Source organism: Antennarius striatus, chromosome 17, assembly GCF_040054535.1.
Source record: "Antennarius striatus isolate MH-2024 chromosome 17, ASM4005453v1, whole genome shotgun sequence".
NCBI lineage: Eukaryota > Metazoa > Chordata > Actinopteri > Lophiiformes > Antennariidae > Antennarius > Antennarius striatus.
In genome coordinates, this window is record NC_090792.1 from 11126320 (window position 1) to 11139060 (window position 12741).

Consider the following 12741-nt stretch of genomic DNA (forward strand, 5'->3'; position numbering starts at 1 on the left):
GATCTACACATCAGGTAGATCCAATTCCAGGTGGTTTAACTTTAGTCAACCAAATCAGGAGTGGAGTTAGAATAAAAAAATAGATTATACAAATTTTAGTAGATATTGGACTGACATGTCATAACAGGACGGACAGGTTAAAATAGCAACGCATGTTTCCGGGTGACTGGCATTCCTTGTAATCAAAGATTGGACAACTCAGCACTGCTAACTAACTGAAAAAAATTACCTCACACCTACTAGTTAATCTAGTTCCTCTAGCTGTAAATAGACTGAACCCACTTCCAGTGTGCAGACAGGAAGCTTTTTTTGACAAGTACGTACTTGGTTGTGAAACAAGAATCTGTGGTCACAGTTGCATGCTTTAAAAGCAGGCAAGCAGATGGGTTCAAGACAGTCTAGCACAGAGGATCCACACCTGTAACCTGGATCACTGGTGAGTTAAAGAATTTAAATACTTCAAACTTGATAGTTTAGCAGTTTTACACACATGATTATCAAGCTGTCTCTCAACTGTCTTAGTTAATCTTTTTTTAAGCGTCCTGAAAAGACCTATTTTTCTTAGTCTGTTAATCAGAGACACATGAGCAAATAGACTAGTTACAGCTCCGTGTGTTCTTCTAATGGCATCCTTGTGCTGCATAGCTCACTGAGACACTGCTCACGATCTCACCTCGGCGTAGCCTCTGCAGAATCAAGAGAACTCAAACACAGTTGAAAATGCCCTTAAAAGGCATCTATCCTCACGGCCTGAGCTGCTGCTCTCTGATGCCTGCCAGTGCACATTTAAGCACTGTCAAATGAACTTAGCTTCTAATTCTTTCAGTCTGGCTATTTAGTGTGTGTGGCTTTGATACTATTAATATCTCATCTGTTGTTTTGGACACTTTGAAAATCTGTTTTTACAACTTGTTTGGGTTGCTCAAATATTCTGCTCTGATTCTCATCACTGATGTATGAAGAAGAATCAGCCGCACGCTGTTGGACGTTTGGAGCCTCAGGCTTGACAAGACATCTCATCCTGTGATGATTACAATCAGAACATCCAGGTCTCTTTACCAGAGGCTAATCAGCGATACCAAAGAAAGGCTGGCTGGCTGCTCCCTGGCTCTCTATGCTTCAGACAACTCAACAGTAAACTTGCTCAGGTGAGAAAAGTGGTAGAATTTTGTCAGGCATTTTTTCATATACAGTAGTTGAGGCAGGAAGAACGTGCTCTTTGTGTTCCAGCTTGATTAATGTTAGTTATATGGAGTTTGCTGCTAGCATCGTCATGTCTGCAGTTTTCAGGTTAATGGCTTTGTTGTGAATATACTTGTATTTTCCACTGTAATTATTTGGTGTAAGAGGTAGGACAGTGTTGTCAGTCCACAAGAATTCAAAATTATGACTGTTTAATTGATGTTAGATTATTCAAATGCTGAGAACAAATGCATAAGCATAATTAGTTGTCAAAAGAAAATATTATTATATACTTTACAGTTTGGATAATTTCCATCTGGATTTTAAATACTAAACGCTAAATGCTGAGTAACTCATAGCTCCGCAATATACAGTACTGTAGTTGCTTTGTTGTAATAAACTGGAGGGGAAATGTGACAAAATCTGATTCTGTTATTAATAGTAATATATATTATATTGTATTTATTTACATCTTGGAACAAAAAGAAATAGAATGTTTTGCACCAGGCGCTAGGCAAGTGAACAACAACAACAAACTCAAACAGTCTGTAACAAATGAATTAAGCTTTATTTAGCAAAATTTTTGTGTAAAGCATTTTGATGGGTCGACTGAGAGTGTGCAGCAGTTATCACTCTACAGCAGAGGCAACAATGAAATCGACATTCAGCTTGTCAATCATGAAATCAAAGTTCTCCCTTTGGGAGAATCTGTTTTTAATTGCAGTTAATCAGTGACTTAGTGAGTGAGAAAGTTAAAATATGAAATGGTTCTATAAAACAAAGTCTGGCACATGACGCTCATGATCTCTACTCAGAGATCATGAATAGGATAAATTATATCCCCATGTGACTCAAATATCTGCCTGTCTGCCCTGAGGGGATGAGAATCATTTGTAGTTTTCAATGAGACACTATCCAGGCGAGCAAAATTGAACACACAATCTCATAAATCTACTGACTCCCCATGAACCTGACCTCATTTTCTAACTCTTTCATGGGGCACATGACTGAAAAATCATTGTAAGAAAAAGGATATAAAATGATCTCAGTCTATTTACTGTGAGGTTAAGGATACCAAGATCATAATATCAGGGAGTTTGGAACAAAAATAAAACGTTCAGGTTTTGCAGGATTGTTATATTTTGCATGAAAAGTGTTTCTTTCTGTAATTCAGCTGTTTCCTTTCCTTGTTATTTAAATTTTTAGTCTTAGACAATCACTTTGGGACATTTAAATTGACTGAACATGTGTTTCCTCACATGTTTGATTGAATGTTAAGAAAATGTCAAAAAATATATATATTTTTTAAAAAACCATTTGTTAGCTTGTCCACTTTTTGTGTGAATGCATTGAAAGCCCGGTTGTGAAACCCTGAGCTGTGGCCCTACTACCAGCCCATTTGATTACAGGATACGGAAATAAGGAGTGACTCATAAACCGTTGTGGATCTTTTATTTTGTAGATGTCATTGTTTTATCTTTCTTTCTTTTTTTCTGTGCTGCTATTCATCCGAAATATCCCTTTGAGATGAGCGCTTTTCATCGAGGCACCCGGTTGTTTAATGTGGGAAATAAGCCAATTAACAAAAGAAAAGAAAAAATATGCTTGATAAAAGCACATCATCACGACCCTTCACTGCATTATCTCCAGCGCTGCTGCTCTTATCGCTCTTGACTTATATGGACAAACCCCTTCACCCTGCAGCCTGACAATACTATCCCAAAATAATCTGCGCTAACAGCTGAGGCGCGCCTCGCCGCTCCGCCGCTCTGAAGACATCCCGCTTAAACCTCACACCAGTAATGACCAAATTCAGATATTCAGAATATTTATCTCAGTTCCGTAATGCTGGAGGTAAATTTGAACACGTTGTATCGCGACAGCGTCGAGACAGGAGAGAAGACGATCGGCGCGACGTGACGCTGGAGCAGGAGTGAGTCCCTGGTTTTGTTTATGTGATGTGTGTGTAGGGGTGGGGGTAAGGAGGGGGTTCTGGATACTTTAATCCTGCTTTGTTTAATGACATAATTTAACCTAAAGTACTCAGTCAGTCATGTAAATATACAAATTCCTTGATTATGTCTGTATGGTGGTGCCTGCCTTAACTTTTATTCTGAATTCCCCTTTCTAGGGATGAGGACCCGGTGGTCTTTTCCATCAGGAGGGGGGATGTGAAGGCTGTTAATGATCTGGCAGCATCCGCCGCTCACCGCCTCCTGAAGCAGAACAAACATGGGTGGATACCTTTGCATGATGCAGCCCTGTGCGGACAGACGGAGTGCTTAAAGATCCTACTCAAGGGTAGGACATCGAGAGCATCATTTGGGAGTCCAAACCCTTGTTCAAATTGAGATCACATGAGCCCAGAGATGTATTCACATGTTGTGGTGTGTGTGGAAAATAAACATGAACTCAGCTGATTTGGGTGATGTGTGTGTATTTCTGCCACAGCTCATCCAGGTTCCGTGGATAAACGTACCTTGCAGGAGCAAACAGCCTTGTTGCTTGCTGTGTCATGTGAACACGCATCATGTGTGCAGTGCCTTCTGGAGGCAGGCGCTGACCCTGACATCAGCAGCAAGAACAAAGACACCCCTTTGTACAAAGGTACAGCTTTGAAATCACTTATGTGCAGCAATACTATAGAGACAAAGACCAGCATTGATAACCGTGCATCAGCGTGGTTATTGGCAGAGATGGCTCACTGTTGTTTCTGTTCCTGCAGCCTGTGAGTTGGAGAATCTGGACATGGTGAGCCTCGTTCTGTCCTACGGTGCCACCGTGAACCAGCGGTGTGGCCAGGGATGGACAGCACTCCACGAGGCGGTCTCCAGGAACAACACAGAGTTGTGTGAAATGCTAATAAGCGCCGGAGCCACAATAAATCCGGCCAACACCTACAGCATCACACCGCTCATTGTGGCAGCTCAGCAAGGACAAATGAGGGCACTGCGTTACCTGATTGAGAGAGGTACTCTTCTGATGAAAGCACCCCGTCCGCTTCATGTTTCTGATCTCCATTTAAAGGCTATGAAACACTAATGCTTTTTTTGTAGGCGCAGACGTGAACATGCAGACCTGTGATGGCTTCACGGCATTGCATGAGGCTAGTAAAAATGGCCACAAGGAAAGCGTTGCATTGCTGTTGACTAAAAATGCAGATGCCAATAAACCCACTAACTCAGGACTGCTGCCGCTGCATGTTGCTGCACAATATGGCCACCATGAGTAAGTGGAGATATTGTAACTAGATATTATCATAATTATTAAAAAAAAACCACAAACCTGTGAGATTTAATAAATAAAATCTGTGGACAGTAGCCTGGTGACTAAAAATGGAGCTAAAGCAAATGCCTTGCGTGTTTCTCTTCCTGTATTCTATGTGGATGACATTCTGACTTTGCATGCAGGATTGTGTCCCTGCTAGTCCCAGTGACAAGTCGAGCTAGGCTCCGCCACAGTTGGATCACCCCCCTCCACCTGGCAGCGGAGCACGACAGACACAGAGTGGCAGCTGTGCTGCTGAAGACAGGTGCAGACATAAATGCAACACTGGCCCACAGTCACTCTCTTCAGTACGCTGACCGACGCACGACAGCCCTCTACTTCGCTATCGCCAACGGCAGCGCCGAGACAGCAGAGGTGCTACTGAAGGCTGGTGCTAATGTGAACCTGGACCCAATCAGCCCCCTACTGATGGCGGTACGGCTGGGCTGTGTCAGAACTGTGTCCTTATTGCTGGACAGAGGCTCTGACGCCAACACTAGAATCCCTTCCTATCCGACTACATTTCCTGTTGCTGTTGCACTTTGCATGAACAACCTTCCACTTCTCAAGTGCCTTTTGGACAATGGCTGCGATGCCCGTTCCTGTTTTGCCTGTTCACATGGCAGTGGCGATCACCCAGCAGAAGGAGGATCCCATGGTGGAAGCAGTGGAAATGTCTTTCAGAACGGCTACATGCCTCCTTTAAACTGCAATGAGCCATCAGAGAGGGAAACACAGGTGTGAAATATAAGCTATAACTGTTTTGTGGAGTTAATGTCCTTTCAATGTTCTTTACAGGTTAACTTTTTTCTTGTTTTTTCCTTCAGTTTTGTGAATGGATCACAACATCAGTGATGAGCAAGTGGGCAGGGGCGGTCATTGACTTGCTGCTGGACCACGTTGGTCAAGTTCAGCTGTGCAACAAAGTCACAGAGCTACTTGACAGCCGTGAAGAATGGCTCTCAGTGAAGAGGAAGTCATGTAAGCATCAGACAATAGCTCATCGTTTAGTCACATCCTAACATGCAGATACTTCCCTCTATGGCTTTCACTTCCTCACATATTCACGCAACATAAGTGTAGGCTACACAGTCTGAAAGTGACAAACGTCTGTGTCTTTTCTCCCTCGTTTTGTCAGTGTCACCTCGTCCACTGCTGCACCTTTGCAGGTTGTGCATCCGGACCCAGATGGGAAGCCACAGATTGAAATCTCTCACAAGCCTACCTCTACCTGACAGAATGATCAGATACCTAAGCCTGCATGATTGACTGACCTTTAGATGAATGCTAAGCAGTACAGACCTCAGCAATGGGACTAAATTTGTCATTTGCTTCTTTTTTTAGTCGCATCTAATATCTTCAATGTGTTAAAAGGTCCCCTCAAAGGATTCCTCTGTGCATAAAATGTCTATTTATATCATTTTTAATGTGACAAAAGTTTCTTTAATCTGCCCATCTGAATGTTTTGGTTTCATTGAAATACTCAGTGGAAGTAAAAATGATCTAATACCCAACGGAGTTATTGAGGGAAGTTAAATCATTTATTTGAAAACATGAGGCAACGCTTCAAATGTGCTGATCAAACAATACTTTGACAGAGAGGAGGCAATCTATGTCCCACATTCTATTCTGATCACTCAAAAAGAAAACTAAAACAAGATGCATTCATTCATTCATATGACTTTTGGTGCTGTAAGAGCTAAAGTCATTCTCTAGTAGGACAATAAAAGTAGAAAACCGTTAACTTACTTTCAGAGTTCAGATACTCGGAGGCCTCAGATTGGCACCAAAGTAAACATGATACCGTTTTCAGCAAGTGCTACATAACCCTAAACACTGGAAATATAAGACGTATTCCAATAAGTGCTTTAGGAAGTGTCTCATGCACACATTTTGTAACAAGAAGAGTTGGCTGTGTGGAGCACCAAGTGAACATAAAGAGTCTTATTTACACATTTTTCTGATACTAAATGAATCCAAACACGCTGAATATCGGTGACTGGACGGTGGGTTTTGTCGGTATGGGTTTCACCACAACGTGAGTGTGAATTTTCTGCCCATAAATGCGCTCAGGTCTGTCCGCCTCATTCCCCACTGATTTGCTCCACAGTCCCGTGGGCGCATGAGGGACAACGACGTGACTGTGGAGCAGCTGATGTCCGTGGTACTGGAAGGGACAGCAGCCGCAGACGCTCACGCAGTGATGAGAGGTCAAGTCCAATTTCTGCGAGTCTTTTTCCTCAGCGCTGCGTCGATTGGACGCTGACAGGCTGGCCTTCGCGTCAACATCCCAACTCCTCTTCCTCTTTTCATTTTCGATGTCCTCAGATATCCCCGTATGGGTTCTTTTGGGTCCTAAATGTGAGTGTTCCTTCTTAGTGTGGACCAACTTGGGTTCTTCCCAAAACGATGCTGGTAGTTGGCGCTTCCTCATCGGCACCTGCTGCGCGGTGTTGTCCACGTTCTCCAGTCCTTGCGCATCCGATCTGACCTTGTCTACCAGCTTTAAGCTCTGGTGAACCGTCTCCACAGGTTTGGAGCACCCGTATTCAGCTGACCTGTGTGTGTGGCATCTTGGGATTCTGGAATACTTCTGAGAAAAGCGCTTCAGTTGTTTCTGTAGATATTTCCTGTGATCCACGGAGCGTCTGCACGGAGCCGACTTATCCAAGGCCGCTTTGATATCACTGGATGCCAAATTTACAAAATTCAGCAACGTCTTGACCTCACTGTCCGCATTTGCCATAGTTGCACTGATTCTTGTCCAGTCAGTCCATGTCAGAACTTGTGGTGTAACATCGAGATCTAAAGGTAAAACGAATTTAAATTTATCATGTGCGCATTACTCTTTGCTTTAAGAATTCTGCACTTTAAATCACATGTGATGGTTTAATAACCCTTTACTCACCGCTGCTGGGTCCAAACCCTCTCAAAGACTCAATTCGGGCACAGATCTGGGTCCAGGCTGTAGTGGTTAGCACTACAACATGTTGAATGAATATAAACTCCTTGTAGTTATGGTGCTTTCCTTGAACCAATCAGCGACCTCAGGCCCCTCACAATGCACCTCAATCAGCCTCCAAGCGCTCTGGTATCGAATTCTTCACCATTGCATATTGTTGTCGTGGTGATCTAGAAAAAAAAAAACCGCAGAGGGGATGCGATATATTTTTTTCTACACGGCGATTTCGATGAATCGACCAAGCATCTTTTAAAATCGGGTGCTTGCCCGCGTCTGAGCGCGCATCCTGGTTTATTATGTGCGCTTTCTAACTTTATCCCAGAGCCGCTAACGTGGAGTTTGAATCATGGGATGCCCCACATACCCTCCACTGATGTCAGCTGTAGGGTTCGGTGAGGAAAAGGATGCTGGGATGGGGGGGGGGGGGGGTGGTCTAAAGAGTGCATAACCATGGAACGGGGCTTGAACGCTCAAGAATCTTGTCTTTCTATTTGCCCCCTCAATCGAGAGACACAAAGGCTGAATTACTCATTCAAACCTCCAGGGACAAAAGCAAAGGATCTGGATAGCACTCCTGCATTTGTAGTCAAACATTTAGAGACTTAAATCGAGTCGTCATGAAGGAGAAAGGATCGGACAAAGCCCATAGAATTGCCATCAGCAAACATTTTCCTGTGTCATATTATGGGGTCTCCATGGCTCCCTCTGGCCCGTGAACAATAGCACAAGTTTGCACACTCGAATACTGTCACCCTGCCAACGGCAACAAGGGCCCAAAACAGGACAATCCCCGGAGAAAGCATGGGCTCCGCGGGGAAGGTTGCAATGAAGGAGGAAAAGGGGGACTTGTGAAATGCTAATTGAGCTTCATCCCCTTATTGAAGTAGAAAGAGGAGCACCTATCCTTCCATTGAACCACAGCAGAGGCTCAGCAGAGGAATGGGATGTGAGGAAACTGTTTGTCTGGTGCGTAACTCTTCAATTTTTGTTGTGCACTATGCTGCCCCAAATCATAAACCCTCTGTATCGAGCCGACAGGTCATTTCTCCAGAGTGAGCTGCAGGATAAATGATTGATTGCCTCATTCACTCAGTTTGGGGTTGTTTGAGGAGAGCACTGCAGGTCTGTATCGTCTCTGTCTGGTCTATCTTTTTTTTTTTTTTAGGTAGTGAATCCCCCTGTTCTGAGGAGGCATTGGGATCCTATTGTCACCCCTTTCTTCTGTCTCCCACCTCTCTGTTCAGCTGAAAAGACCAATTAACAATGGGGCTCCCCTCCTTTGGCCTGTCACCCCATTTCTGTTCTTTTGAAGCGATGAAGAATGAGAAAGGGAAAGACCACAGTAGCACCTATAAATTCACAGCATGTTGCTGTCCCTGTGCCAAGGCAGGTGGAAGAAATGTTTGCCAAGCAAATATTTGGGGTTGTTGAGCTGATTTATGCAGCTTTTTCTATAATTCCATTTCCATTTTTAGCATATTTTGGTGTTTACCTGCCATCAATCCATTTAACACAGACATTCTTTAACTACTTCATGACAGCTTTGGAGATAAGCAACTGTCATACGTTTGGTGCACATCCAAAATGCACTGGTTACAGCGTTTTGGGGTATGTAGTACAGGGATAAAGCAGCCTGCTGAGCCACCACTCTTCACCTTGTTTGCACTCTATAACTGAAAATCTATTCAGCTGAAGCCCAGTGGAGCAAATACAACTGAAATATGACTCTGTCAGAAGCGTCAACGTACATTAATGGAATTTTCTACTGAGAACATTCTCCCGTCTTTGTTCAAAAATAAATGTAATGCATGTAATATAAGACTGCATTGATCCACTACCCAGGGGAGCAAAGTTTTACAGCAGTACAAGAAGCAGAGCAGATGGAGACACAAGATTAAATTCTGTAACAAATTTATAAATCACACACACACACACACACACACACACACACACACACACACACACACACACACACACACACACACACACACACACACACACACACACACACACACACACACACTTTGTTTCAACAAGATAAAGACTCTCTGTAGGTCAACGTCGAGTAAATTTAGAAACACCAGAAGAGATCTGGCACTCACCCAATTTACATCTAAGAAGCATTGATTGGATAAAAAAAGAACACATTCATATTCAATGGCAGTGTGAGATATTATTACTTCCCAAAAGCAATGGATCAACCCAGCCATACACATTATGCTGAAGAGTTTTTAATGAATGACGACAAACATTTTCCCAGAGGAATACGGAGATGAATTTCCAGTAAATAGGAGAAATAAATGATCTGCACTCAAAATAGAATCTGGCTCTGGGTAAGTCTGAGGATAATGTCAGCTTAGACAAAAGACCAGGGTATCCTCCATGTGGTCTTTGTTTGTCTACTTGAATTATTATTGATTAAAAGAAATAAAAAAATATGCTGATGTTCCGGATTTTTTTTAAAAATTACAAAGTTTAGAGTAAATAGAAAATTCATCTTGAGAAAATTGTTCTTTTTTATTTTGTAATATTTTCACCGACATGCAATTTAGCACTAGATTCTCCCACTAGATGGCAATCTTCCTCCACTACGTTAAGTGCGGCTGGACGCCTAGAATAAAGGAGAAATGCACAGACTGCAAAAGAAAACACAATTCCGTTAATATAATCGCCCATTAATATGAGTTAAATGTCACAGATTTTGATGTAACATTTCCAGCTCAGTTTGTTAGAACGGGTGCTGATTAAGTATCTCTACATGAATAACAACACTGAATGACAGAGTAATCTTATTAAGAGGTTTTCTTATCTGACTTTTAAGGGGATGTGATGTATGTTTGTGGCAGCAGGAAGGAACCAGGAGGATGTAGTGCTTTTTTCTTGTCAGATAATCAATTCTGAGACAGACTGGAGGAGAGGATGGACAAGCTGAACTGCTGGGCATACTAGATGCCAAACCCAGGCTTGTTGTCAACTTAAACTCTGGAAAATCTCTGCTTTGTATGTGCAAATGCAGTTTAACAGCAGCTGTGGATTTTCCACTCTAAAAGTCACCCACAGCTCTTGTGCATGAGCTCAACCCATTACTGTCTGTGAAGAGCTGTTTGATAGGCAAGAGATGTGGTGAATGCTCAGCCGTAAAACTAAATAAATAAATACAGATGCTGTAGGGCAACGTGCTGAATCCATTGATCTTAATCCAAAGTTCTTTGAATATTTGGCTTAGATGCTGTTTTTGGTATTTGGAATAAGACGCATGTGACACAGTTGGCTTCTGCTTCTGTTATTTAAACTCAAGCAGTACCTTCAGAGGAATAAATCATTTGGGCCCGATGAATGACTGTGGATGTGTGAAACATGAATATGATCTGACAGGGAAATACAAACTGGAAAGCATGTTTATTTACTGTGCAGACCCTGTCCTGCAAAGCTGACACCTTTCAAGTATCGCTGCTGCTGAAGTGCATTATGAAAGATAATGGATCTATAAACGGTTTAAGGGATGGTGTTGGCGCTCCACAACAGAGTGTGTGTATGCATACAGAAAGGGAAGTAGTAAAATCCTGCGTGCCTGCAAGTAATCATTCATAATTGATGAAAGGCTCTAAAATGTAAGGAATCAGTGCTAAATGCTGATCACTATTTCCTACTTTCTAAAGTAACATCTTGGATCGATCCTAAACCTGTAGATATTCCATATACAACTAGACAACACCCAGAGCACACAGATATTCCATTATTCAAAGCACCTAAAAGCAACAATCCCATGATACTGTGAGTAGTGCTTAATGTGCTTGAGTATCTGTTTGTTTTTCGTGTGGTTCTGCGATGCACTGGTAACATGTCTGGAACATCTCCCCGCTTCATGCCTGTAAGTCCGCTGGGATAGGCCCCAGCAACCCCGTGACCCACGTAAGCAGAGAAAGCAGTATGAAAAATGAACGAATGAATGAATGAATCAATCAATCAATCAATCAATCAATCAATCAATCAATCAGTCAATCAATGGATTTTCTGGTCAGGATCAAGCTCAGTATCCTGTGACGTTTTTGTTAATTTTTTCTGCCAATTAAAATTAAACATTCTGGGTCTGTAGTAGTACAGTATTTTCCGCACTATAAGGTACACTGGATTGTAAGCTGCACCGTTAACGCTTTGTTTATTTTATAATTTATTTCATTTATAAGGCGCATCAGATTATAAGGTAGGTTTATGAGAAAATTATAGGCTTTTAGATGCACCGTATAGTGTGGGAAATACTGTACTTTGATCTATCACATTGTGGAAGATCTTATGGCGACATCACTGTTTAATATAAATCCAATAAGACATGCTCAAAGTGGCTGTCTCTCAGGCTTTTGGAAAATTATTTTTTTTAAAAGTCGGTGTGCTCCACTTTAATGAGATTGACTCAGAATTTTGGTGATTCTATTTTTGTCACATGACATACTCTTTCACCGGTTTTATGAAAATCTGTAAAACAGTTCATGTGCGACTGAAAACAATGTGGAAAGAAAACATATTTCATTATGTCAACAGAGGCAGATGACAGACATTCATGGATCCATGCATCCATCCATGCATCCATCCATCTATTTTCTTGTAGAGCTGCTTATACACCTCATGAGTCTGCTGGATCCTATTGTAGCCGGCTACAGGCAATGAGCAGGGCACACCCTGGATAAGATGCCAGCTCATGTAAAGGCCACATGAAATACAAACAACCACTCACGCAGACCTACGGACAATTTGGCATGACCAATTTTCCTAAGCTGCCTATTTTTGTTAGTGGGAGGCAGCTGGGGAACCCAAACAGAATCCAGGCAGAAATGGAGAGAACATACATGTATAAATTTGCCACCAATTCTTGGATCAGTTCTTTTAAATATATCTATTCCAAAATATGTTAATTCATTTCATAGCACATGCTCCTCTCTTTCATCCAGTTTCACGGTAAACCATCAAGTAATTAATGTGTAAATAAGGTTTATGAAAACCTTACAATGGTCAGAAAAGTAGAAAGAATCTCTTTCCTCCAGATCCACTCCACAAGTCCTGTCCTTGCCAAACCCAATCCTACAACATTTCATCTGAACCGTGTAGTTAGATAGATAGATAGATAGATAGATAGATACTTTATTAATCCCGGAGGAAATATGCATGATAGATGCAATTGCTGAAAAATGCTTGATCTCAAAATGGTAAGGAAAGTGACAAAATCCTGTATCCTTTATTTGGATCCACTTCAAAAAAAAATTTTTTCCCCCTCCCGTATGCCCAACTCTCCTGCGAAAATTCATGAAAATCTGTCAAGTAGTTTTTAAAGCATC

General features: G+C 42.0%; 2 protein-coding genes across 4 annotated transcripts; one reads left to right on the forward strand and one right to left on the reverse strand.

Moving 5' to 3' along the window:
• The first annotated feature begins 331 nt into the window (after window positions 1–331).
• LOC137610947 (ankyrin repeat and SOCS box protein 2-like) lies at window positions 332–5919 on the forward strand. 3 transcript variants are annotated; one of them, XM_068338871.1, is made up of 9 exons: window positions 332–436; window positions 963–1148; window positions 3314–3483; window positions 3634–3789; window positions 3908–4153; window positions 4239–4410; window positions 4593–5187; window positions 5277–5430; window positions 5588–5915. In XM_068338871.1, exons 2-9 carry the CDS (start codon window positions 1027–1029, stop codon window positions 5716–5718), a joined length of 1746 nt encoding a protein of 581 aa, XP_068194972.1. In that variant the 5' UTR covers window positions 332–436; window positions 963–1026; the 3' UTR covers window positions 5719–5915. The 3 variants fall into 3 exon arrangements, with proteins under 3 accessions (XP_068194972.1, XP_068194973.1, XP_068194971.1); XM_068338872.1 differs by having other exon boundaries at window positions 417–436; window positions 966–1148; window positions 5588–5916; XM_068338870.1 differs by lacking the exon at window positions 332–436 and having other exon boundaries at window positions 1006–3115; window positions 5588–5919.
• Window positions 5920–6118: 199 nt separating this feature from the next.
• Window positions 6119–10160, reverse strand: LOC137610948 (protein FAM181A-like). The gene has a single exon (XM_068338874.1). It carries the CDS (start codon window positions 7193–7195, stop codon window positions 6416–6418), a length of 780 nt encoding a protein of 259 aa, XP_068194975.1. The 5' UTR covers window positions 7196–10160; the 3' UTR covers window positions 6119–6415.
• Between the last annotated feature and the right edge of the window lie 2581 nt (window positions 10161–12741).

What these genes read in the sequence shown, in the direction of transcription:
- LOC137610947 (XM_068338870.1), top strand. Translation starts at nt 2,985, where the DNA reads ATGACCAAATTCAGATATTCAGAATATTTATCTCAGTTCCGTAATGCT. An exon ending in GACGTGACGCTGGAGCAGGA is followed by an intron (nt 3,116 to 3,313) that starts GTGAGTCCCTGG and finishes TCCCCTTTCTAG; the next exon opens with GGATGAGGACCCGGTGGTCT. An exon ending in CTCAGTGAAGAGGAAGTCAT is followed by an intron (nt 5,431 to 5,587) that starts GTAAGCATCAGA and finishes TCGTTTTGTCAG; the next exon opens with TGTCACCTCGTCCACTGCTG.
- LOC137610948 (XM_068338874.1), bottom strand. Translation starts at nt 7,195, where the DNA reads ATGGCAAATGCGGACAGTGAGGTCAAGACGTTGCTGAATTTTGTAAAT.